This window comes from Dama dama, chromosome 5, assembly GCF_033118175.1.
Source record: "Dama dama isolate Ldn47 chromosome 5, ASM3311817v1, whole genome shotgun sequence".
NCBI lineage: Eukaryota > Metazoa > Chordata > Mammalia > Artiodactyla > Cervidae > Dama > Dama dama.
This window is the reverse complement of record NC_083685.1, coordinates 104587620-104610033: the sequence shown is the minus strand read 5'-3', so window position 1 is coordinate 104610033 and position 22414 is coordinate 104587620. Positions and strand designations below refer to the sequence as shown.

The 22414-nt window shown below is 48.0% G+C and overlaps 1 protein-coding gene across 1 annotated transcript; it reads right to left on the bottom strand.

Moving 5' to 3' along the window:
- Window positions 1-4408: 4408 nt before the first annotated feature.
- Window positions 4409-21646, bottom strand: COPS3 (COP9 signalosome subunit 3). Its single transcript, XM_061143668.1, has 12 exons — window positions 21493-21646; window positions 19730-19859; window positions 17509-17621; window positions 17376-17425; window positions 15340-15432; window positions 13991-14170; window positions 11766-11906; window positions 10241-10414; window positions 8222-8308; window positions 5930-6043; window positions 4970-5050; window positions 4409-4723 (listed from the first exon to the last, which is right to left on the bottom strand). The coding sequence occupies exons 1-12, from the start codon at window positions 21545-21547 to the stop codon at window positions 4670-4672; spliced, it is 1272 nt and encodes a 423-aa protein (XP_060999651.1). The 5' UTR covers window positions 21548-21646; the 3' UTR covers window positions 4409-4669.
- Window positions 21647-22414: the final 768 nt, after the last annotated feature.

Below are 22414 nucleotides of genomic sequence, written 5' to 3'. Positions count from 1 at the left end.
GGAGCCTATTATACAGAGCAAAGTAAGTCAGAAAGAAAAACACCAATAGAGTATATTAACACATATATATGGAATATAGAAAGATGGTAATGATGACCCCATATGCGAGACAGCAAAAGAGACACAGATATAAAGAACAGACTTTTGGACTCTGTGGGAGAAGGCGAGGGTGGGATGTTCAGAGAGAATAGCATTGAAACATGTATATTATCATATGTGAAATAGATTGCCAGTACAGATTCGGTGCATGAGACAGGGTGCTCAGAGCTGGTGCACTGGGATGACCCTGAGGGATGGGATGGGGAGAGAGGTGGGAGGGAGGGTCAGGATGGGGAACACATGTATACCCATGGCTGATTCATGTGATTGTATGGCAAAAACCACCACAATATTGTAAAGTAATTAGCCTCCAATTAAAATAAACAAAAAAAAAAGGGGGGGGGGGGGAAGATGCTTGCTCCTTGAAAGCTATGACAAACCTAGACAACATATTGAAAAGCTGAGACATTACCTTGTCAACAAAGGTCTGTCTAGTCAAAGCTATGGTTTTTCTAGTAGCCATGTATGGATGTGTGAGTTTGACCATAAGGAAAGCTGAGCACTGAAGAATTCATGCTTTTGAACTGTGGCGTTGGAGAAGACTCTTGAGAGTCACTTGGACTGCACAGAGATCAAACCAGTCAATCCTAAAGGAAATCTGTCCTGAACATTCATTGGAAGGACTGACGCTGAAGCTGAAGCTCCAATACTTTGGCCACCTGATGCGAAGAGCTGACTCATTGGAAAAGATCCTGATGCTGAGAAAGATAGAAGGCAGGAGGAGAAAGATAGAAGGCAGGCGGAGAAGTGGACAACAGAGGACGAGATGGTTGGATGGTATCACTGACTTGATGGACATGAGCTTGAGCAAGCTCTGAGAGTTGGTGATGGACAGGAAAGCCTGGTGTGCCGCAGTCCATGGGGTCACAGAGTCAGACACGACTGTGCGACTGAACTGAGACTAAAGTGACTCAGGCCATAAAGAATCCACCTGCAATGCAGGAGACCCGGGTTCGATCCCTGGGTCGGGAAGATCCCCTGGAGAAGGGAACGGGTACCCACTCTAGTATTCTTGCCTAGAAAACCCCATGGACAGAGAAGCCTGGTGGGCTACAGTCCATGGGGTCTCAAAGAGTCAGATGTTACTGAGCAACTAACTCTTCACTTTCAAATTTTCTTCTAAAAACTGGCTAGTGTTTCAAGTTGAAACCCAGAAACTTAGAATTTACAAATCAAAAACTGCGTCTTTGAAAAGCAAGTAATAGGAGAGAACTAGAATATAAGCTGACCAGAGAAGGGAATGTCATCAAGCATAGAGCACCTATGAGCGCCACACTTAAAAAGCTGACAGCTTTTGAGACCCTCTACCAAATTACGTGGGGCTTCCCAGGTGGTTCGGTGGTAAAGAATCTGCCTGCCAATGCAGGAGACTCAGGAGACATGGGTTGGATTCCTGGGTCGGGAAGATCCCCTGGAGAAGGAAATGGCAACCCACTCCAATATTCTTGCTTGGAGAATTCCATGCATAGAGGAGCCTGGCGGGCTACAATCCATGGGGTCGCAAGAGTTGGACATGACTGAGCAACTGAGCACACAGGCATGCCAAATTACATGCTGGAAAAGTGAAAGCATTTGTCCCTGGTTAGATTGCATGTGTGCATGCTGTCATGTCTGACTCTTTGCAACCCCATGGACTGTAGCCCGCTAGGCTCCTCTGTACATGGAATTTTTCAGGCAGGTCTTCTGTGTCTCCTGCTTATCAGGCAGATTCTTTACCACTGAGCCTATTGAATTATATCTCAAGTTAAACAAATTAATCTAGAAGTAACTTTGAGAAACACCTTCTCAGGTATTTGTGGCTCATGTTGGCATATCACAGGACATGTGAGATTAAAAAAAATTTGAGAAACTTTGTCCAACTCATTATTTACCAAAAATGTGTGTCTAAGCAGCCCTTTTTCCTAAAATTGTTTTATCAAAAGCTCAGGGCTCCAGTGGGTTGAGGAACATGCTGTGAGTAATGTCTATTTAAAGTATACATTAAATGGGGAAAAAAAAACAAAAAAAAAACCTTTCCTAACTCAAAACATTGGCTTAATTTTTGAATGTTTTATGTCTTGCAAAATATAATCAAATCACAGCTTTACCACTGCATCAACTGGTTAAGATTCTACAGGCACTATCCTGTTACTAAGGCTAGTTCACAGCAACATGCTTTTAGCCTTGTTTGGGACTCCAATATACTCAACAGTCAAGAAGGTGACTTCCATTTAGGGCAGAAAAATTCTGTAACTTTATTGCTTGCCCATTTAGTGCCATTCTTTGGCTCAGAAAACACCTTCTGCCATTTAAAATACATGCAACTAGAAGTTTCTTTAAAGAACACTTTATACTGATATATCCCAAACTGGAGGCCTTGCAGACCAAGCATAATTACCTAAGAAAGTCTAGACTAAAAGCTGAATACTGTCACTTGGGCAAAGTGTGTGTGGGGGGGTGGTGGTGCAGAGGAGTGGGCCCTCACTGGGCACCAGTACAAATAGAAACACACGTTATTCAAGCACTGAACTCTGAGGGCCATTAGTTACTAACTCAGAGTACTTCTTAACATTGGAGTGCCACGAAAAGACACACTTGAAAAGTCCTAAGAAAATGAGTAGGTCCACTACGTGAGGCGTGTCAGATTCTTTCTAACTCCATGGACTGTGTAGCTTGCCAGGCTCCTCTATCGATAGGATTCTCCAGTCAAGAATGCTGGAGTGGGTAGCCATGCCCTCTTCCAGAGGATCTTCCTGACCCAGGAATCAAACCCACGTTTCTTAGGTCTCCTGCATAGGCAGGCAGGTTTGCGTTTTTTTTTTTTACCACTAGCACCACCTGGGAAGCCCAATAGAGTCATTAATAAGAGGTCAGAAAAAGAAACAAGTCTCACCAAAATGTGTAGAGCTTAGGAAGTTGAGGAGGTCCCCAGTGGACTGGGGCCCCAGATGTGTGTGCAGGGGAGGCCTGCCTCCTGGGCTGGAATCACCACCTGGGCACAGGCGCTGCAGTGAGGTGGACACCCTTCCAGGGTCCAGGGCCGATGTAGGGGGCCTGCACCTTCCCTCCCCGAAGCCAGAGAACACACGAGGCGGGTGCAATGCAGAGGGCTGAGAGTACCCAGCCCCTCTTCCCTGACAGATAGCAGGGGCCCCTGCAAACACAGGACCAGGCCCTAAACACCAGGCCCCTCTGGAGATCAAAGTTTCAAAAATGATGTGGTGTTTCAGTGAACCACTATCTTGGGGGAAAATCAACAGTGTCCACACATCAGAACCCATGAGTTACCCTTGCCTTAAAAAGCCATGACTGCCACCTACTAGAATTCTCAAACATGTTTTAGGTGATTTTAATTCAGATCCAGGTAAATCAGAAATTGTCCAGTTGTTTTTAACAAAACTACGTGTAATTCACCACATTCACAGAAGGGAAATTTCCATTCAGTATTTCCTAAGTACAAGCCTGTGTAAGTATGCATGGAAATGACGCAGCTCACCTGAGTTGGGGAGCAGTCTGGACAGGGGGGCAGGGGGGTCACAGCCAGCCCAGGGTCACTGGGACCAAGCCTCATCCATGCACTTATGGATCAGATGCTCCGTGGCCACCTTTCTGCAGCACAGCAGTGGGTGCCATGATGGACCACACAGCCTCTAAGCCTTTCTACTGGGGTCACTCCTTAGGCATGAGATTTCAGAGTTCCTTTGGCATGAGATTTCAGAGTCTCCTTTTGTAAACAATGAAAATGTAGTGATCACACAACTTGACACATCATAAACAGTGACTGCTACTCACAAGGGAGACGCTCTTTAGGGACCTAATTCCACTGTATCCGACCGCACTTCTCAGTCTCCACACCATCCTGGGACCAACTCGGGGGACCCGAGTCAGATGCATCCCAGACCTGAAGTGGGGGGACCCTGAGCAAAATCCAAATGCAGCTGTGAGGGTGGACAGGAAATGCTTGTAGAGAAAGAGCGGGCAAGTCTGCCCTTCATCTCACAAACAGAAGAGCGCTACACACACGAAGGTTCCCAAGACTACAAGGGAATCTCTTTAATTCAGAATGCATCCTATGGCTCACATGCATGGTAATTTAATTCTGAAACACTGGATTCTGCCTGGGAGATTCTCCCAGATGTTTTTTCTCCTCTCAGCTTTTTTTTTTTAAGGCAATTGATATCAACTTTATTTTTTATTTTATTTTTATATCAACTTTAGATTCAAATCTTCCAACAACTCCTAAAATCTACATCTGTTCAGAATGAACATGTTCTTTAAAAGCTTTTCAGAGGGAAAAGGTGATACAGAAAACGAACCAATGTTCAAATAATTTAAAACAAAAAGGCAGATTTAATGCAACAACAACATTAATCTGAGGATAAATAAACCCACAAGAGGCTTTGAAGTTTGAAAATGTTTTCCTTCTTCACAGAGAATGGTTTACTGAAAGCACACAGGACTGAAGACATCAAAACAAAATGCACTGTGTCTATGTCCAGGTGAGATGGGCCTGATCCTCCAGCCGCCTCCTGACACCTGTCCGGCCACAGGGATGGGCAATGGCTCCTCTGACTCAGGATGAGTGTTGGCTTCACGAGTAACTGGACGGCTTATTTCCTGAGTCATCTTCCTGTGACCCCATGCTCTGGGAGAGAGGCGGGAGACAGTGCACTTGCCTGCCCGGCCAAGAGCTTCCCACCAGCAGCCCCAGAGGATATCACCCCGTGTAACAGGGAGGCAGTTCCAGGACCCCCACCCCCACCCCTAAACACACTTCCAGCCTAGAGTGTGGAAACGCCCTCCATGAGCACGTCTCCGTGAACTTCACTATTACGGGGACACCACCCAGCTCCCTCCAGCATACTTCCGTTAACGAGGGGACCCCAATCACCTTCTGCACAAACTGGGGGTTCACAGTGATCTCCTGGTCCATAGCCTTCAGCCGCTCGTCCAGCTCTATACACTTCAGCATCTGTGTGGAGGCAGGTGGACAGGCTGAGCAGGTGGGTTCAGGGCAAGTTTATCCTTTTGAGCCTAGACTATTTGGGTACTGCAAGGTCACAGCCCTGGGCCAGATAGGTTCTGGTGTCAGAATTTGGGATCAGACAGTTAACAGCAGAAAGAGTGCACATTGCCTGCCACCCCATAATTAAACACATGACCATCTTTGGCAGTGAAACCTAAAAATGTTGACGTAAGTGTCATTTCAGGCGGCATCTGACACCAAACGAGTTACAAAAAATACTTCCAGCTTTCAGGGTTTTAAAAAAATTTGGAATTGCCAAAAAGAGACTCCGGTGGCTTACTGATTTTTGTATTCTGAAGCTACTGTTTGGTTGAATCCATTTGCCTGTCATAGGTAAGAAGCCAGCTGGCCCCCGCAAGCCCAGCTCACGCCCAGAGGCCCTGAGAGCAGCATGGGCCGCGGTACAGAGGCAGCGGCTCCCTGGCCCATGGCTGCTGCCCAGCAGGAACCGCGGCCAGCCTTCCTCCCCGCTGCCTGCTACCCTCTGACCTTCTGACTTGGGACTCTGGATTCAAGTTACTGAAGGCTCCACAGTATAAATGGCTACTGGGTACACATGAAACTGTACTGAAACACTGTACTCTCCAAGCATTTCAGGAGTTGAAGGAGGCTCTGACAAACTGGACAAGGATGCTAACCTACCATTTATTTATAACCAGACAATCGGGTTATAAATTTTGAAATTAACTTTCTAGGAAATAAGATGTTCTTAGAAACTAGTTGGGAACTACCTATATTCAAAACTAAAATTATCCTGGAACACAGAAGCAGTACTTCAAGTGTAGTATCACAGACATCAGCCCAGAGCACTGGCGTTTGTGTTACCTCCTGGTCGATGTTGTGAAGCATGGCAGGGTTGTTGTATTTTTCAGGGTTATCATGGAAACTGACCATCCCATCCTTCTGATTAATACTTGCAAAAATCTCGCCATCTTCTATCTATAAAAGAGAAATCAGGAAAATAGTTTAGCCCCAAAACACTATGTGAATAAGTGGTGTTTCAACGCAGTCAGGGGAAATCACAGAGAGCAATAAGTAAATCAATCTCTAAGTGTTTTAGGCTCCACCTGTCTCCTCAACTCTCTTCTCTCTCTTAAATACCTAATATGTGCAGGGCACCATGAGAGACTAAGGAGTAAAGTCCACATAAAGTGAGTTAACCTTTTCTTTGACTGTGCCATGTGGCCTGCAGGGTCCTAGTTCCCCAACCAAGGGCTGAACCCGCTCCCGGTGCAGAGTAGGCCACAGACTTAGCCACTGGACCACCAGGGACATCCCCTAGTCAACCATTTTAAAGGGAACAATTCAGTAGATTCAACTACACCGGTGATGCACAGGCACCACCTCTACCAGAGTCAAAAGATCTCAGTGCCACCCAGGGCCCTTCGCCCCGTCTGCCTAGGCACTGCCCAGCCTCCTCCTCTCAAGCCCCACCTCCACTTGTGTATTCTCCACACTGTGCGCATGCCTGTTCCGAGGTTTCGTGTAAGTGGAGTCAGTGTAAGTGTGTGGTCCTATGTGTCTGGCTTCTCTGGCACAGATATTCTGAAGCACCCTTGAATCTTTAGACAACTTCTATGAGATATAATTGAAATCATCCTTGTGTTTTACAAAAGTGAAGCCCTAAAAAATTTTTGGTTCACTCCAGTAGCAATTATCCTCTGGTCCTTTAAGAAAATTTTCCTGCCAATGCTGATTCCAAGGCAGCTTCAAGGTGTACGTTTTTTACTTGCATCAACAACGGGGGATTAAGTTGACTGATCCTCATAGCCAAATCCTGTCCATGCAGCTAAAAAGGGAGCAGCCGAGAGAAAATCCCAAAAGGGTGCTGTCATTCCTGACACACCATGCTCCAGCAGCAGCGACGCTCCATTTGGGATGGTGGAGCTGAGCTGCCTGGGCTGGTTGCTATCTCCAGCCTGGGGGATGTGGTCCTAGTTAATGAAATGCCTGCAGCCAAACACAACCAAACACAAGGTGTGACTCCCTGACTCTGTGAACACACGGAGGATCTCACAGCGGACAGAACACACCTAATGGAAATGCATACCAGGTTCACCAGCAGCGTGCTCTGTAAAAACCACAACAGGAAACCACCCCGTGTCTACCTGATGGACTCATGCCATGGAATGCTGCAACCCTGAACATGAGCAGGCTGCAACAACACACAACACAGTGTGCATGGGGCTTGTGATGCTGAGCAGAAGCAGCCAGACATCTGAGTACATATGCTATACATTCCCTTTCATAAGAAGCTCAAAGATGCGACACTGCTAAAAATGGGACATTACAAGTCAGGATAAAAATAACCTTTCTAGGCAGATGCAGGGCTGGAACCTGGTTTGAGAAGGCTACACACTGTATGATTCCAACCATATGACATTGTGAAGAAAGCAAAACTGGAGAAAATGAAAAGGTCAGTAGTGGGAGGGGTGGTAAGGAACAGGCAGAGCACAGGGCATCTATAGGGCAGAGTGGATGCTCCACGCGATGTAGTCATGACAGATTCATGTCCATGCACATTTATCCAAACCCACAGAGTGTCCAACATGTGATCAAACCTGATGTAAACTAAGGACTTTGGATGAAGACCTGTCAGTGGAGGAGCATCACCTATGACAACGGCCCTGTCTGGTGGGGATACTGATCAGGGAAGGTTATGATTGTGTGTGGGGACTGGGAACTCTGTACTTTGCCCTCAATTTGGTAGTGAATCTCAAATTGCTATAAAAAAATAAAATCTTATTTAAAAACAAAAATCTCCGCCTTCATAAATTTTACACGGTAGGACAGGATTTTTCAGGCTTGGCAGTATTGACGTTTTGAGCCAGAGAATTCTTTGCGGTGGGAGCATCCCCTGCGTGCAGGACCCGGCTCTGCTTGCCATGAGCAGCACTCCCTGGCTGTGATGACCAAGAATGTCCTCAGGACACGACTGTGCGGGACACACGTGCACACGTCCCAGGAAAACCCCAACTGTGAGGAAGCTGACGGATCACCCACAGTGGTGACACTGGGTGCCCTGCCTCCTCCTCTAAGTCTCCCACAGTGAACACCAGTAACCTTTACAAGGACAAAACTCCACTAAGTAACTTCTGAAAACAGAAACACACTTACCATGTGCAGGACATACTTTTCTGCCTCCTGAGGCCCGGACAGCTGCACGCGACTCGCCATATCTTGTAACGACAGTGTTAAAAATGTCTGAAATTCAGAAGTTAATCAATCACAGGTAGAAACAGACTGGAGAAAAATTCTACTAAATGTGTAGACTCCTATTAAGTCACTGAACGCTTGCTTCCCAAGAGTGTACAGCTAGCTTTCTGTTGCGAAGATGACTTGAACTGGATGAGCTAAGTATTCAGCATCAGTTTTCTAGAGCAATGACTTCTAGGAAACACCCTCCACGTGCTTTCTGGGTCTAGAATGACGTGTGTGCCAGGCTGCTCGCTGCAGCTCTACCTGTGATGGCAAAGGTCGGAACCGCCCAGATGTCTGTCAGCAGAGGACTGGCTGAGTGCAGGGAAACCACACAAATGGACTCCTACATGACTATAAAAAAACCTTACAAAAAAAAAAAAAAAAAAAACCTTACAAAGTGAGGATGCTTTTTATGAGCTGAAATTGAAGACATGCACATCATTAAATGTAAAAAGGGGCACAGAACAGGGCCTATATCTGGCTCACATCTCTGAATAAGGAAAATGTGCATATGTGTGACAGCACACACAGGTGTGAATGCATGTGCTTATACACTCTCTGCGGGGATGCCCAGGAAGCAGTGACGCTGTGCTGCCTCCGGGAAAGAAAAAGCCAGCTGCAGTATAGGAACTAGGTGGAGATTTTTCTGTCTCTGCATTTTGTATTGTAAATATATTACCTTGTAAATAATATGAAATTAAAAAAAAAGATTCATCCTTCAAAATTCAAAGTCAGAATGTGTAAACACATCGAGGGTTAAAAGGAAACCAGTGTTTATCATGGTCTGCCTGGGACCTGATGAAAATGCCTTTCAGGAACAAATTAAACGAGCCCCCTTTTTTGGGCAGCTGGCAATATTTACAACAGCCAGCTGTAAATACAATGCATTCTCAAAGCAGGCCTTGTTAAGATTCTGATGTTGAAAATTCTTGATAAGCCAATGACCAAAAAAACTCTATATATACTTTAGTTCAGAGTAGCACCTCCTTTCCAAATGAAACTCCTGTGAATTCTAAGAAGTATCTAGGTAGTTTAGCACCAGTGAGGACTAGAAAGGTGAACATTTTTCCTTTCAAAGTAAGAAACTTCCACTTGACTGTCCATCAAGAGAACTGGCTGAGAAAGTTATGATCATCTGTACAACAAAGCACAATGTACAGTCACTGTGATACAGGTTTACATTGCCATAGAAACCAGAAGAGAGGATATAGAACAGCACATAGTGTATGACCCTGGTTACTGTCAGTGGGAGTGTTCGCACACATGGAGCAGACGGATCCAGAGAAATGTCCCCAGAACATGATGGAGGAGCAGGTCTGAGCACCCGTGACAATCCCGTGCCCCCGGCTGCCCAGCAGCCAGCCATCTCGTCCACTGCGTCCTCGCAGGGCTGCGTCTCGGCGGGGGGAGAGCTGCCCCCTCCCCCCTTATTGCAGCTGTTCTTTGCCGGTTTCCCATTACCTGCAGTGAACACCTCCACCTCCCTGGCTCACATAAAGCTTTGTTTTCTTTTTACACTTTCCTGGACAGTCTTAACACTTGATAATAAGCATATTTTCCAACATCAAAAGCCACTGGGTCTATTTTCATCTTAAAAAATTAAAACTACACAGTTGGCTTACCTTCCCCAGCTCAAGTGCACCAGCCAAGCGCCCATGGGTGGGTTAGCCTGCTGTGAGGTCCCGGGCCACAGAGCTGCACCCTTAGCATCTGCCCGGGCCATCTCCCTCCCTTCAGCTACCTGTCTGACTCCCAGAGCAGCCACGTCTCCTCCCCACTTCCTCTTCACCTGTTCCTCTTCTCAAATACCCCATACTAGCCCTGGAAAGGCACCCCTCAAAGTCCCCAAAGGACCGGCTGGGACCCTGCGCTGCTGCCTCAGTGCCAACAAGGCCAGGGGAATGGAGCCTGGCTCTGGAGGCCACAGGACCGCACCTTGGTGAGTCTCTGGATGTTCTTCTTGTACAGAGAGGACAGGCACTGCTTCACCAGCCCCATGTTGTTGTCGCGTGTGAAGGTCTCGCTGTGCTTGGTCACCAGGCTGCGGAGCTCTGAGGGGTTGTTGGTGGAGTACACTTGCGCTAACTCGTGGTATGCATTGCTAAGAGGCTAAAGGTGTGCAGGTGGGAAGAAACCAGATTCGACAGTTAGCAGAACAGAGCCTGTGTGAGACGCAAAAGGAAACATGGCACTAAATGTGGAGCAAGGAGGTCCAGCGTGCCTTACTGTTACCCAGCAAACTGTAAGTTACTCTAAGCAAATGCCTAGTTTTCAAGACCAAGGAGAGAAGTTTACCATGGAGCTCCTTGTGTAGCACAGAGCAGGCTTGGAGCCTGCATTCAGTGACGGCCACAGGCCTTTTTCTCACAGGCAGCTCCTGACTTGTCCCAGATAAACCACCTTGGGAAGAAAGAAGGCAAACACCCACCCTTCTCAGCCCCCTCTTGCTCCACACGTGCCTCACCAGGTGCCATGGGACAACTGACTGCTTCCGGGGGAACAAGAGACCCCCGGGCTGAGGGCCCCTCAGAGCGGAGCTATGTCCACCACCCGGGCGATACGGCTCCTCATCTTCCCTGTAAGACACGGGGCAGGGCTGTAGGAGCCGACGAGCGGAGCTGAGCAGCCCTACCCTGATGCCTGAGCCCTCGTCACCACTCCGTTAACCCTGCAGACAAACCGCAGCTCTTGTGAAGGAGGTGAGTCATGAGGACCCCACTTACGAAAGTGCTCCTCCTGGAACAGGTCACTCTCCAGGGCCGTGGGGGCCACCTGCGGGAGTTCTCCAAACCCGCGTCACTCTTCCACGGGCTCCGAGGGCCTCTCACCCACCCCCACACACCTATCTGTGACAGGCAGCCGGGAGCCCAAGAACCATGACAGGTAGCTGAAGGACACGGGCAACGCTCAACATGACAGCACAGAAACCTTCACATCAGGAAGACTTTCAAACTGCCCTCCTGAAACTTTGAGTTTTGTTCAAGAAGGGTCAGCACAAAATTGTTATCAAATGATAGTGACATCAATTTAAAAAAAGCATGAATTACGAGAAAATAAAAAAGGAGATCATTTCTCCACGTGGTCCTGGGGCTGAGTCCTTAGGAAAACCATAGCAGCTCAGTGAGCAAAGCTTTGGGTCTAAGAGGATCTCCCAGCACCTAGTCAGAGCTCAAGTCCAACAGAGCCAGCAATGCTCTATCAGAACCTTAAACCCCTACGCCATGACCACCCAGAGCAACAGTATGCACGCAGATTCCCGGGAACACCCCACCCCATCAGGGGATCGGTGGGCACGGACAAGGACAGTCAGGGTCCTGCCAGATGCCCAGGCGACGTCGAGAACGTCTGCTAATTGAAGATGCCAGAAAAGTCTAGTCACATAGATTACAGAATTATGCATCACCACAGCTTTATAGAAACAGAACATGTCAGCTGAGAAATCACTGTTTTGAAAGCTCACCTTAATGAATCTACCCACAATCTGAGAGGTGTATTTCGGCAGCTGCTGTACTTTGCCCAGCAGGATCAGAGAGACCAGGATATACTTCTTATATGACTCCAACATGATGTGACTGACAGCCATGGCAGGCGTGGTGATGGCCTGGGTGGAGAGGAACATCAGAATGAGGACAGAGCATGAATTAGCAAGATAGTACTGACACCCAGTCACTGCCTTTAATGACGACTGGGCTTTGGCATGATCACCAAATTGCAACTGTTCCCGCTACCTAATTTCAGGACATTTTCACCCTCCTAAAAAGAAACCCTGCTGAGCAGGGGTCACTGCCCATACCAGTATCCACTCCTCCACTTCAAGTCTTGTTCAAGGACTTGCCTGCTCTGGACATTTCATATTAATGGTTTTTTCCCCACCTCTTGGCTGTGCTGTGTAGCTGATGGAATCTTAGTTCCCCAACCAGGGATTAAACCCAGGCCCTTGGCGGTGAGAGCATGGAATCCTAACCATTGGAGTGCTGGGAAGTTCCCATAAATGGCTTCACAGGGTCTTATGTGAGCAGCTGCACCGTGACACTTCCAGGGCACACGCTGAAGTAACCTGTGTCACAACCTATTCTATGTTTCAGGCAAATGGTGCTCCACATAAAGAGACCACCTCAGCTGGTGGGTGTCTGGCCACATGGCTCTCGCTGCTGAGAACATTCATGTGTGTGTCTAGGTGGCTGTCTGCTATCACTTCTCTCAGGTGTAACCCTGGGAATGAAAGTGCTGGGTCACACGGAGGTTTCAGGTGTAACCTCTTGAGGAACCGCCAGACTGTTTCCGAAGGGGCCACATCACTGAGCATCCCACTGGCCATGATAAGGGCTCTGAACCCCACACCCCTGTCAGCAGCCAGCACCCCATGACAAGAGCCTGCTGTGTGACCTGGTGCCACACCATGGCTCTGACTTCAAATCTGTCACCTGTTTTAAAACTTTAGGGTTTTTACTGTTAAATTCTGACACCTCTGCACATTCTGGATGTGAGTCTCTTTTCAGAAACATCGCCTTCAAGTATTTCCTCCTCTTCTGTGGCTGCCTTTCTACCTTCTTTCACATGGATTCATGAAGGTTAGGAATCCAAATCTATCACCCAAATCAGCCCAAATGTCCCAAACAAAATTCAAGCCCCTGGGCCCTTAAGGCCATTCTGAGTTATTCCACAGAAACACTCCTGTAAGAGTGTGAGGACACAAGCACGAACCCCAGGCAGCACCGCTTTCACATGAAGCAGCAGAACCTGCTGGAGAGCCTGCCCGCCGGGGGCCAGGGAGCATCAGGGCCACCTGTGCTCGGGGTGAAAGGTGGGGACAGCTCTCACTCGTCACTTTATGTAATGCTGTGTGATTTCAGGTGTTGGGTTTTTTTGTTTTTCTAGCAAGTATATCTTTTGGAATGTTTCAGAAAAGCAGTAAAAAAAGATGTCTGTCTGGTATCAGTCACGCCCCCTGCCCAGCAGCACCTCCAGTCACCCTGTCCCAGGCCCCAGCAGTGCTGGTCAGTCCCACTGACCAAGGCCACGCCCACTCACAGGTGTGTGCACAAGCTTGCACAGAATCTCAGATACACTCTTGAGCTCCTCCAAGGTTCGTGCACCTTTGATTACCAGAACGTGCACTCCAAATCAAACTGAACTTCTGAACGTCTGACAAGTTCATCTTAAAACACTGTTTCTACCCAGTCCTATCTTTTTAGGCCCTGAGCGAGCCTCCAGAAATGCACATCTCATCACAGACACAAAAGGGTGGAGGGGAGGCACTTTCTTCTCTGAACTCCTTTACGTACTCTGAATTATGAACCAGGAGAGTGTTTTATTTATTAAAACAGAAGAAACTTCGGAATTCCCTGACAGTTCAGGGTTAGGGTTCAGTGCTTTCACTGCTATGGCCCTGGGTTTAGTCCTTGCTTGGGGAACTAAGATACTGTAAGCCACGCAGCATGGACCAAAAAAAAAAGCAAAAAACTTAACCCAACTTCACACCTCATTTCAGAACAAGAAAACACGACAAAGACCACTGGGCTCCACTGCTTCCTCACATACAGAGGAAGCCACAAACATCCAGAGACACACAGGACTCAACCTGCACCAGAGAGAATTCGAGTCCCTCCCTGCCTCGGGCCCCTGCCACCAGTCAAGGCATGCCTCTCTGACCACACATACGCCCCAAGCTGGGGGAGTGACCACCTGCTCATAGAAGTAGAGTGCCCGCTCGAAGTTCTTCAGTCCAGTGTAGACCATCCCGCCATAGTAGTAGTAGCACAGGAAGTGCTTGGCGTCGTAGGCCCCGTTCTCCTTGCAGATGTCCACCATGTCCACATCCAGGTATGGCAGGGCTGGCTTAAAGCACTTTGCCAGCAAACACAGCTGTGGAGAGATACATGCAGCCATCACTCCACATGCACTTCAGCACAGTTCAGCAAAAGGAGAAAACCCAGAAAGTTCTAGAAAACACTTGGCTTTACATCTTACTGACTAGAATGATTTAAACAACATGTCCTTCCATCTTCTTAGGGATTCGGAATAAAACAGCATTTCTTTGGAAAAGGCTAACCAGCTGTGACACGAAGATCTCACAAGTGAACCAAAACCTGGGCATCTCTAGATGGACAAGTGTAGGCTCTGCTCTCTGCTGCCCTGGCGGCACGGGCACAGCTCCTCTCAGGTATCTCCTTGCCTGCTCTGACTCCCTTGACTATGAGCAGAGAATGTGCAGCCCAAGAAAGCAGGACCGGCAGAGCCCTCAGGCCCGGGTGACAGTGGAACCAGGCAGACAGTGGTGCAAACCCTGCACACCTAAGACTCATAAACTCTACCGTGTGCCCGTCACACTTCCACCACAAAAGTGCTTCAAAAGAAAAAAAGAGAAAAGAATGCACATCTCCATGTGAAGTGAGAAGATGTGGTTGAAATAATCCACATACCATGCTATTCATTAAGGGAACAATCTGGATACCCCACAGAGACTGGCTAAACCCACAGTATGGAGTTCTCTGTGGCTATAAAGCACTAACACAAAATCATCTCCAAGACACAGTATGTAAGAAAAAGACGTTGTATAGATTGTTACTATTTGTGTTTAAACTAGAGAGACAAAAATAAACAGGTATCTGCTGGTGTGTGCCTAAACTGTCTCTGGAGGGCTGCAGGAGAAATGATCAACTCCAGCTTCCTCCGGAAAGGAAGGATGGGTGGCGAGGGAGCAGGTAAAGGCAGACTTCATTACACATATTCCTCCTTTGCCATCTGGGTTTCGAGTCACACAAAATAAACAAACAAGTAACATCTTCAGGTGTAGAAGTCACCAGTTGGTTCTCAGGTCCCAGAGTTCCTACTAGCAGTGCTGTCAGGATCACAAGCACCACCCCTGACCCCAACCTGCTCTCACATCACACTGACTGGCTGGGTGGCAGCCCATGGCTGGTGGTCAGCAGCCCCAACATTCCCTTCCAGCAGTAGTGCAGCTTCTGACACTTAAAACATGGGGCCATCCCAACCATGTCCAACCTTGACCCGGGTGACCCTCTGGTGCTCACCTGGCAGAGGTCGGCGTGCACAGAGGTCAGCTGGTTTGTATTCATTTGCATCTTGTCAATGGCCTGCCTAAGGACGCCGATTCCTCGCAGGGGCTGTCAGAAAAAGGCCTGTCAGTTAGGGCCTCAGTGGGGGCGGCATGCCGGGTCCTAGGCTGTCCCTTACGAATGAAAGTAACCCTATAGGCAGGCTCCTCTAAACGACAGGAGAGGGTTCCCACAGCCTCTGGAGAAACTTCTGTCTCTGTTCAGCCAAAAAGTGTCGTCTTAGGCTGTTTACTGTCATATTTAGAGTAATTAGCACAACTTTTTAAAATCAGAAAGCTTTTTCTAATTAATGGAGATCAACAATCAAAAGCAACATTACATTCTCAACAGTTCGTTATATTTACAGGTAAACAAACAACAATTTTCCGAATCATTAACCACAGACCCGTGTTTAGGAGACTTAACTGAGAACATGGATGCTGGCCCTTTCCTGCAGGACAGTCTGGGGGGTCACCTGTAAATTCTCTTCAGCAACATCTCTTACCTGATGGTAAATTACTGTTGAAAGCGATACCACAAGCTACAAACAGACCATTTTCCTGCCCTGATCGTGAATAACAAGACCAAGAATCACATGAGGTGCAATCAGCTTCTGGGGAAAAGATGTGACCGTAAAGGAGGGGAGGAACTAGCAAGCTTTCCTCAGTGAAGACTGACTGGATATTTTTAACCATCTCCCTCAAACAACAGTTAGGTAGTACACCTACAAAATATCAACTGAGTCTTTGTTTTCAGGCTCTTTCACACCATCAGTCTTTTAAAGTTCAATTTCAAATCAAAAAGAAACATCCAAATCATAACCTGTGTCAGTATCACAATAAATAAAGACTTCACTAGATTAAAGGAGACTAAAGACTGGAGAAGGAAATGGCAACCCACAGTACTCTTCCAGTACTCTTGCCTGGAAAATCCCATGGACAGAGGAGCCTGGGAGGCTGCAGTTCATGGGGGTCGCAAAGAGTCGGATATGACTGAGCGACTTCACTTTCCTTTCTTCTTTGTAGACAGATAACATGACAAAGTTTCAGACACAACACTATAAATTAATACCGTTAAACTCTTCGTTTGGAAATACAGAGCTAGGTTAAATGAAAAAAATTAATAAAGGAGACTAAAGAGACACAATAATGTAATTCAACCTGTGATCCGAGATTATCTTTTGTTACAAAAGATATTAGCAAAAACAACTGGTCGAAGTGTAACGAAGTCAGATGTGTTAAAGGGTTCTATACATGTTTGTCTTCTGATGTCGTGCTGCGGTGACTTTAGGGAACATTCTAAGTTGGCCTAGTTTTGAAGAAACACTCACTGAGCTCTCAGTGTAAGGGGGACCATAGCTGTGACCTTCTTTCTTGTGGCTCAGAAAGGAAGGAGACAAGACTGAGCAGGTTAGGGAAGATACCAACACCTAGGGACTCTGGGTGGAGGGCATTTATGGCAATTAATTATATCAACCTAACAACTTCTTATAAAGTGAAAATTAGGTCATAATTACAAATTAAAAGGTTTAACAAGAAGGGCTTCCCTGGTGGCTTCGATGGTGAAGAATCTACCTGCAATGTGGAAGATGCAGGTTCTATCCCTGGGTCAGGAAGATCCCCTGGAGAAGGAAATAGCAACCCACTCCTGTGTTCTTGCCTGGAGAATTCCATGGACAGAGGAGCCTAGCGAGCTACAGTCCACGGGGTCGCAAAGAGCTGGACACAACTCAGCGACTAACACACACAAAAGGTTTAACCAACAAACAAAATCTGCATTTTATAACATGAAGAGCACTAGAAGGGCCATTCCAAACATAAGCAGCAGCTGCACCCTGGAGGCACCTGTCCTGTGGTCAGAGCTCCCCCGGGAGACGTTCTGAGCTCTCCACACCCATCACATATATCTGAGCATCAGGGTCTCAGCACAAGGCTGGGACCCTAATGCTCGGCGCATTGCATAGGTTACACACATGTGAAACAAAACTGTAAATACTCAAACAACATTCTTACCTGTTTTCTTTCCACAAGTGCATTTGTTAGCTGATGGCAAAGCCCAGCAACTAGACACAATAACAAAATATTGAAGATGTAAGTGAGTACAGGGCAGAACACATCCATGGAGGAGAAAAGGCGCTGCCCTTACAGGTGTCTGTCGCATAGCGGATGTGCTCCCCGTTGCAGGTGCTGATGAAGAGCTGAACCTGGGAGAACAGCGTCTCGAAGTCGGGAACGCTGGGCATGGAAAACTTCACAAACCTACAACACAGAGAAGAACCAACTGGTCCTGGTTGGGGCCTCATGGTAGGAAATATGGAAGTCCATCCTGCCTCCAACACTCTGTGAAGTTAAAGGAGTCATGATACTTTTAAAAATTAAGAACCAGAATCTATGGGATTCTGCTGGCCTGGTTCTTTGCATAATCAAGACACAGAACATAAACACAAATAGAGACTAAGAAAAACAAGCTTAAAGAACAACTTTTACCTGGAGCAAAAAGGCAAAAAATAAAAAACATCCAAAAGAGAGCAACTTTCAAAAAAGAAAACTCTGTTAAATGAGGTCAAATATCAGGCCACTTAATACTCAAAGTAACGAAACTTAAACTTGTAGCCCCCAAAATTTTTAAATACTTTCCTTTTGCACTCCAATGTGTTCAGTACTGCTTACTCACTTAGAAACCCTGAGCAGAACAGACTGAAGGGTGACGGGGAGGAAGCTACAGGTTGGCTGGAGGCCACGGCAGTGGCTCACAGCCATGGTGCTGCCCCAGACCCAGGGGAGGAGGACTAGCTGTGGGGCAGGACCAGAGGAGTGGACTGGTTGGAAGAGGGACAACTCAGATGACCCATCCCGAGGTACCTGGCAGATGGTGCCACCAGGTGCCACCATGAACACCGAGAGGGAGTTGCAGAAAGGTTTCTGGGGAAAAATTATGTAGCCACCACCACTTACATATCACTTACAAGAAAACTTCAAATTCTTCTTTTTAAAAAAGAAAACAAACAACAACAAAAATAAGAAAAAAGAAAACACTGAATGGTTTAAACTCATTTCAAGAAAAATGAAACAGGTGTTATCACCTAACAACAATTTCTCCATCTTTCAACTTGTACTTCCATCCATACAGTATCACAATGCCACCTGACATCAGTAATTACACTTTCCAATGATCAAAATCTGTCCAAACAACCTCATCTGGGCTTCACAATAGGTCAGTAAGGCACTGTGACTTCCACTTTATAAACAAAAATACACAGTTCAGGACCCCACATCTCATAATCAGCAGAACACAGATTCAAACCCAGGGAACCTGGTAACCAGGTCAGGGTTCTTCCCAGGTTTCCTCTAACTGACATACAACGTCAAACATCTTATACCTTCAGAAAGCTTTCACATACATCATCTCACTTGAAACACACATCAGCATAAGCTGAAGTGGGTACAAATTGTGCTACCTGTTCTTTTAATCAGAAAGCACAGCCAGTAGAAATCTTTATCTGCCAGCCACAGCCGGCAGAAGTTTCCACAGCAGAGGCCCTGTTCCGAGTGTGTGCCATCTAAAGCAGCGGCTACTGAGTCCTCAAGATGCTGCAAGTACAACAGAGGAGCTAAATCCTGCACGTCATTTATTTCTAAAGATTTACACTCAGACACACAGCAGCCACTGACCACCAACCTGCGAGTGCAGGCTAGACCTCGGGCTCTGATAGCACCTTCCTCCTGACACACCCCTGTCTCAGGAGTGTCAGCTCAAGTGAAGCCAGACCCTCACTTCAAGTCAATTTGTTCTCAGTTCATCTACATTATTTCAACTTTCACAACAACCATAAAATCCCAATCTATGACACTAAAACATCAAGAGAAAAAAAAAAAAAATCAACCGTCAAGTACATAGAGTCACAAGAGTTCAAAAGGCCAACTGGAATAACGTCTGTTTAACTTGGTCTTAAACCAGCTTAAACTTCTCTGCAGGGTGCTCCGGATCACTTGGAACTTCACTCAGCTCAGCCTCCTGCCCTGTCCTGCCACTTTTTCCTCTTTTCAATTCAGAAAATGGGGAGAATCCCATGGATCACAACGAATGAAAGTTTTCAGATAAACACAAACTACAGTGCCACAACTGAGATCACCATTCATTTTTTTAAAACTACGTTTCAAAATTTGTATAAACATTAAGAATTTTAAAAAATAATGAAGAACGAAAAATACAAGCAATGATTAGCTGCAATGAGGTTACAACACGACTTTAGTTGTGCCAAAGAGCTCACTGTCATTTACAGGGCTTACTTCCTACACCAAACAAAGCCAGAGAGTGCAGTGTTGACGCTAAGCGAGCACAAAGCTGTGAAGGAAGACGCCCTTACAAGACAGCGAGGACGCCCAAGGAGTGCTCCTGGACGTCCAGGGCCCCGAGCACGGTATCCAGATGGGATAAGTTCTTCGCCAGGAGCTCCCCGCTCTTGTTGATCAGTTCGCAAAGCTGAGTCATTTGCCCTGGAAAACAAGAACGACACTACCATTCAGAACAGCATTCACCAGACCAAAGGATGTCATACCTCAGACCTGCAGGTGCCTAAAGGTGATTTCTTCCAACTCCTTCATTTCAGATGAGGACCCAGAAGGGCCAGAGACACCAAATGACTTTGCCTTCGGTCTCAGTGCTAAGTTTCCCACTTTCCTCTGGCCACTGAAGGTTTCGCACTCCTACTTCCAGTGCCCCAAGCCAGCAGAGTGCACATTACCATCAGCACCAACTCATCTCCCTTCTGTATCCAAAATGTCACCAGCTATAACTTCATCTCACTCCTCAGCCTCTCAGTCGACTCTGTCCTCTCCCCTCCGCCTTCATTCCCACGCCCGTCACTTCCGGTCTGCACGCCCCATCATCTTCTGAGCAGCCCCCCTTCCTTCTCTACTCCAGCCCTTACTCCACACCAGCACCGGTCTGTTCGGGAAGCGTGAAGCACACCAGCCAGAGGCAGGGAAAGTGACCTGCACGTCTCTGCTGGGCAGCCTGCTCCTACAGCAGCAGCCTGCACAAGGCATGTGTGTGAAGCTTCCAGGCAAGCAATCCTGCTTGATGCTCACCAGCACGCCCCGGCTCTGTTTTGTAAGTAAGAAAATTGGACCTGGGAAATGAGTTGTTTGGTTAGTCACCAAGTGACTGAGACAGGTGCTTGCGTGTTCAGCAGCTAAAGTCAGTCATGTCCAACTCTCTGCAGGCCCCCAGGCTCCTCTGTCCATGAGACTCTCCAGGCAAGAATACTGGAGTGGGTTGCCATTTTCTCCTCCACGGGATCTTCCTGACCCAGGGATCGAAGGGGATCTCCTGCATTGGCAGGCAGATTCCTTACCACTCAGCCACCTGGGAAGCCCTACTGAGACAGGACTTCCCACACCTTCTAATCTCATGGCACCTCGGGAAACAGAAACTAGAGTCTGGGGCACAAACGAGTGAATGCCTTCCTCACTCCCAGAGACTCCTAGCCTCACCCCTGACCCTAACTCCTACCAGTGTGGAGAGAAACGAGACAGAACCGCTGCGCTGCGCAGCGCCCGGCACCAAATTAACCTTGGGGCAGCCAGGCGGGCAGCACCTGGGTGCTTACACCCGGAGACGCGACTCCCGAAAGAAGGGTGCTTGGGCAAGGTCACGCGGCTCCTGCAACCTTAACGGTTCCTCCCGCTCACCCCTGACAACCCCGCGCAGTCCGGACGTTTCTATTTCACAGATGAACCAACAGGGTGAGGAAAGTGGCCTCACGACAGCGGCCAATTACTTTAATTCTCGGCCCAGGGCACGACACTCAGGCGATGAGAGGAACCAACCAAAGGCATGAAAATTAGGGGCAAATTCACAGCGGCCACAACTCCGCCCCCCCAAGAGGGAGCCGGGAGCCAGGGCCCCCGGGGGTCGAGCGCGGCCAGCCGCGAGGGGCTCGGCCGCGCGGCCAGGTCGGGAAGGGCCTCTGGAAGGCGAGACGGACGGAGCTCCGACGGCGGGGGGCGGAGGCCGGGGCCTGGGCGAAGGGGTCGCCCATCTCGCGCGCTCCTCTGCCCCGGCCCAAGCGCCAAGACCCCCGCCGCAGCCCGGACGCAGGCTCGCGGCCCGCGCCCATCGCCTCACCTTGGGCGGAGAGCTGGCGGACGCTGTTGACAAACTGCTCCAGGGCGGACGCCATATTCCCGGCAGCCGGGCGGCGGAGGCGGCGCGCGCGGGACGAGGGCCGGCGACCCACCGGAGGGCCTCAGAGCGGTGACGTCACTTCCGTCGCTCAAGCGCCGCGAGATCTACCTACCTGGACCCGGCTACGGTTTCCATGGAACCGGTTCTGCGGCTGCCCGCGCCGGAAAGCAGGTTTTTTTCCCTTCCGTCTTCACTCTGTGCACACGTGAAGTCGCTCCCTGGATTTAACAGGGATGGTGGGCAAAGGAAGGAACTGAACGCCTAGTTGTTCAGTCGCTCTATCGTGTCCGACTCTTTGCGAGCCTATGGACTGTGTAGCCCGCCAGGCTCCTCTGTCCATGGGATTTCCCAGGCAAGAATATTGAAGTGGGTAGCCATCTCCTTCTCCAGGGGATCTTACCCACCCAGGGAACCCGCCTGTCTTAATCGCAACCTCTTCCCTGAGGCTTTTCCAGCCAGGTAGTAGTTGTCCAGCCAGGAATGCAACCTGCCTTCAAGTCCCTTTTCTACCACTTAGTAGCTCCACGACTCTCGGCAAGTTCCTTGGCTGTCCGCTGCCTTGTTTCCCCATCTGTAAAATTCTTACGATAAACTATGTAAAACACTTATGGCTGGAGAGGGGTGATGTGAGATGGAGCTGCAAGATAAACAGGGGCCGTGTCAAGTAAACCGTGTTAAAGCTACAGGATTTTTCCCTAAGAAGATTGGGGAGCCATGGAGGGTTTCATGCAAGCGAGTGGCATGATCAGACTTGCACTTGGAAAAGAGTGGCTTCACGTGGATAACCTGAGAGAGTCATTTAAGAAACTATTGCAGTAGTCAGTTGACATGAAATATAATAGTAATAATTGTATGTTGATAT

What these genes read in the sequence shown, in the direction of transcription:
- COPS3 (XM_061143668.1), bottom strand. Translation starts at nt 21,547, where the DNA reads ATGGCGTCCGCCCTGGAGCAGTTTGTCAACAGCGTCCGCCAGCTCTCC. An exon ending in TGCACGCCGACCTCTGCCAG is followed by an intron (nt 14,171 to 15,339) that starts GTGAGCACCAGA and finishes ATCTCTCCACAG; the next exon opens with CTGTGTTTGCTGGCAAAGTG. An exon ending in CACTCTACTTCTATGAGCAG is followed by an intron (nt 11,907 to 13,990) that starts GTGGTCACTCCC and finishes CTCTCCACCCAG; the next exon opens with GCCATCACCACGCCTGCCAT.